General features: G+C 46.8%; 1 protein-coding gene across 1 annotated transcript; it reads left to right on the forward strand.

Moving 5' to 3' along the window:
• The first annotated feature begins 1797 nt into the window (after positions 1-1797).
• Positions 1798-2745, forward strand: LOC133764555 (olfactory receptor 52P1-like). The gene has a single exon (XM_062198228.1). The coding sequence runs from the start codon at positions 1798-1800 to the stop codon at positions 2743-2745; it is 948 nt and encodes a 315-aa protein (XP_062054212.1).
• Positions 2746-3737: the final 992 nt, after the last annotated feature.

Here is a 3737-nt window from a genome sequence, read left to right on the forward strand (position 1 = left end):
AAAGCCGGAATTTGAATTGGGCTTCCTGTTATTGGTGTCTTCTATTAATGAGTGCTGAATTCTTGGCAGCTAGCTTCCAGATGTTCTTGAACACCTGCAGAGATAAGAGCTCCATCCTTACTGCATGACACAGCCTTGTTCCTAGTACTCTATCTTCTATTCTTATACACAAGAGATCTTCAGTATAATCCTGGAAAATTAATGAGAAACTATGCATGGATTTCAGATCTTTTTGTACCAAGATAAACATCTTTGATTCCTTTTCAATGAACTTTTGAAGTACTCTCATTTTAAATAAGGCCTTTCTTACATAAAATGCTAAAATAATTCAGAACACAAGGGAGGAAGGAGAGACACGTAGTAGAGTTGTTTTTATTGTTTTAAAGATCTCATTTATTTGAGAGCTAGAGTTAGTGAGAGGGAAAGGCAGAGAGAAACGTCTTCTGTCCGTTGATTCACTCCCCAAATGGCTGCAACGGTCAGAGCTACATCAATCTGAAGCCAGGAGCCAGGTGCTTCTTCCCAGTCTCCCACATGGATGCAGGTGCCCAAGCACTTGGGCCATCCTCTACTGCTTTCCCAGGCCATAACAGAGAGCTGGATCGGAAGAGGAACAACGGGGACCAGAACCGGGGCCCATACAGGATGCTGGCACTGCAGGCAGAGAATTAACCTACTGCTCCTCGGTGCAAGCCCCAATAGTAGAGTTGTTATTTTGGAAGTTATCTGGAAGTGACTGGGAGTCTTTTTACCTGATCTCGGGATGGCAATGAATTATGAGTTAGAAGAAAAGAACACCAGAGTACAGGCAGTTAGTGCTCAGAGGTAAAGAAAAAGCTATAAGAGCCTCTGGCTACTTCTGCCACGGAGAGTTCTGCCGAAGTGCCACTCTTCCCCCAGGCCACAGCTGAGAGTGCTAAATTGGAATTGGCCAACAGCTCCTATTGAAGTCTAACTATGGTACCCATCTCCTACCTTGCACAAACTTCCACTGCTGTATGATTTTCTCACACTGAATGCTTTTCTCAAGTAGCTGCACTGAAATATGACTGAAGAAGAAAAGAGGGGGAGGGGGGGGAATAGGGCTGTCCCATTTATGCCTGGCTTACCTAACTCTCAATGTTCTCCACACCAGAGAAAGGACACTGAAACACTGACACTCCGGAAATGATCTCTTATATAAATGTATGTACCTATGTCTTAGTGCAGCCTTGTTAATTTTGCACAGCAGCATCTATAGACAATCACATGCTCAGCCAACCTGAAAGTCCTCAGTTATTAAGTGGAATTTCTATACGGATACTATTTTCCAAGGTTCCCCACACCCTAATTCTTCTCTGTCCCTGAAACCTCAGCCACCAAAAGACCGAAGCCTCTGAGCCTAGCCCCGGGATGGATGGTGGAAATTCAGTGAGGGGAGATACCACCAAATATAGGAACCTAAGAGGGAAGAAATGATGAGGCAGGGACAAGATCATTTGTTCAATGTCAGTACAGCTATGGTAGCACTCAGATGGAAGAGGGGGGTCCTGCAGCTTCTCAGCCCCAACCCACAGCCCAGACATCATTGTGTCAGAGTGGAAAGGACTCCTTTGACTATTAGGACTGCTAACCTACCTTTGCTCTATTTCCCAGCAGCCTACAATCTTATCCTGGATGTTTTTGTGAAGCCAGACTCAAATATTTCCTGCTGCCCTTCAATCACAGGATGACAATGAATCCCTGTGGTTTCATCTCTCAGGACTTCCTAGAGCTCAGAAGTAAGGCCATGAAGTCTTCTCTATCCACCTCCTAGCCATGCAGCCCACAAACCATAGCCATCAGAACCCACCCTCCTTCCTGCTCGTGGGAATTCCTGGCCTGGAGTCGTTCTACTTTTGGATTGCATTTCCCTTCTGCTCCATGTATGCCCTGGCAGTGCTTGGCAACATGGCAGTGCTGCTGGTGGTGTTTTCAGAGCCTGCGCTGCACCAGCCCATGTACCTGTTCCTGTGCATGCTGTCTGCTATTGACCTAGTGCTCTGCACCTCTACTGTGCCCAAGCTTCTTGGACTCTTCTGGGCAAATGCTTCAGAGATTGCCTTTGGGGCCTGTGCTGCCCAGATGTTCTTTATCCATGGCTTCTCAGCTGTAGAATCTGGTATCCTTCTAGCAATGGCCTTTGACCGCTACTTGGCCATCTGCCGGCCACTGCACTATGGGTCATTGCTACCTCTAGAGTCTGTGGGTAAGCTGGGGGCAGCTGCTGTGCTTCGTGGTCTGGGCCTCATGACCCCACTCACTTGTTTACTGGCAAGACTGAACTACTGCAGCCGAGTGGTAGCCCACTCCTATTGTGAGCACATGGCTGTGGTGAAGCTGGCTTGTGGAGGCACACAGCCAAACAACATATATGGCATCACTGCTGCCACACTGGTAGTGGGCACTGACTCCATCTGCATTGCTATCTCCTATGCACTCATCCTCCGAGCTGTATTTAGCCTCACCTCCAAGGAGGCAAGAGCTAAGACTTTTGGCACTTGTGGTTCCCACCTGGGTGTCATCCTTCTCTTCTATACCCCAGGGCTCTTCTCGTTCTATACTCAGCGTTTTGGCCAGCACGTGCCGCAACACATCCACATCCTCCTGGCTGACCTCTACCTCATTGTACCACCTATGCTCAACCCAATCATCTATGGCATGAAGACAAAGCAGATCCGGGATGGGGCGCTCCGACTGCTGAAGCAGAGCCCTACTGAGTCGTAAAATCTTCACCCCCACCTTGCAAACCTCATGTTCTCTTAGCTTTAGGCAATTTTTAAGACTGGTGGCTCCCATTGTGATGAGGAGAGAGAAGCCCATACTCAGTGCTATCCTTACAAAGTCAGAGAGCAAAAGAACCATCAGGTGTTTCCCATTTGCAATGTAGACATGGTGTCAAAGCTCAAGGACCCCTTATCTAGTGGGAAACATGGCTACCAAATGGGTGGCCTCCCAGGGAGCCCATTCTGCTTACATCACCCCCACCTTCCAGGAGACCTTGTTAAAATGAGAAAGATATGGATCCTGGTCTGATAAGGAGAAATAATCCTTATCCACAGGCAGGTGTTTCTTTGATAGGGATACATGGACACCTCCCTTATCGAATTCCAAGTCTAACTAGGAAGTACATAGAACCAGAAGGAGACAATGCACTCAGCAATTGACTACAGGGACAACAACCAGGGAAGAGTAATCAGGAGCAAACTGAAAAGAGGAACAAGCTATAAGGTCAATCTAGTTCCTCTTGAAGATGAGTTTTTATCTTCTCACTGATTATGTGCTGTGGACCAAATATTTTTGCTAAAACCTTAGAGGCATGGACTTGTTTTATGGCAAGAGTCCTACTCTAATGGTGACTATCACTATTAGAGGAAACATACATATAAGGAAACAATGGCCAAACCAAATTACATAATTAGAGCAAGTGCAGAGACTGTTAAAATTGAGTAAGAACACTAACTCACTGAAGGGAAGTCCCAGGACCCACCTTATCTCATTCATCCCTTCAGGAGCAGGAAAGACTGCTTCCTCAGAAGCCCCTGACCTCACCTGGGTGTGAGTTGCAGAAGTAAAGCCTACTAGACAACATCAAATCTTTCCCTCTACTCCCTGGAAGTAACCATGTGGAACCTCTACTAACACTCAAAACTCTAGGAAACAGACCAGTCTCCTCATGTGGAACTCGGTCCAGCTTGACCTCTTGAGCAGATTTATGA

This window comes from Lepus europaeus, chromosome 7 (genome assembly GCF_033115175.1).
Source record: "Lepus europaeus isolate LE1 chromosome 7, mLepTim1.pri, whole genome shotgun sequence".
Lineage (NCBI taxonomy): Eukaryota > Metazoa > Chordata > Mammalia > Lagomorpha > Leporidae > Lepus > Lepus europaeus.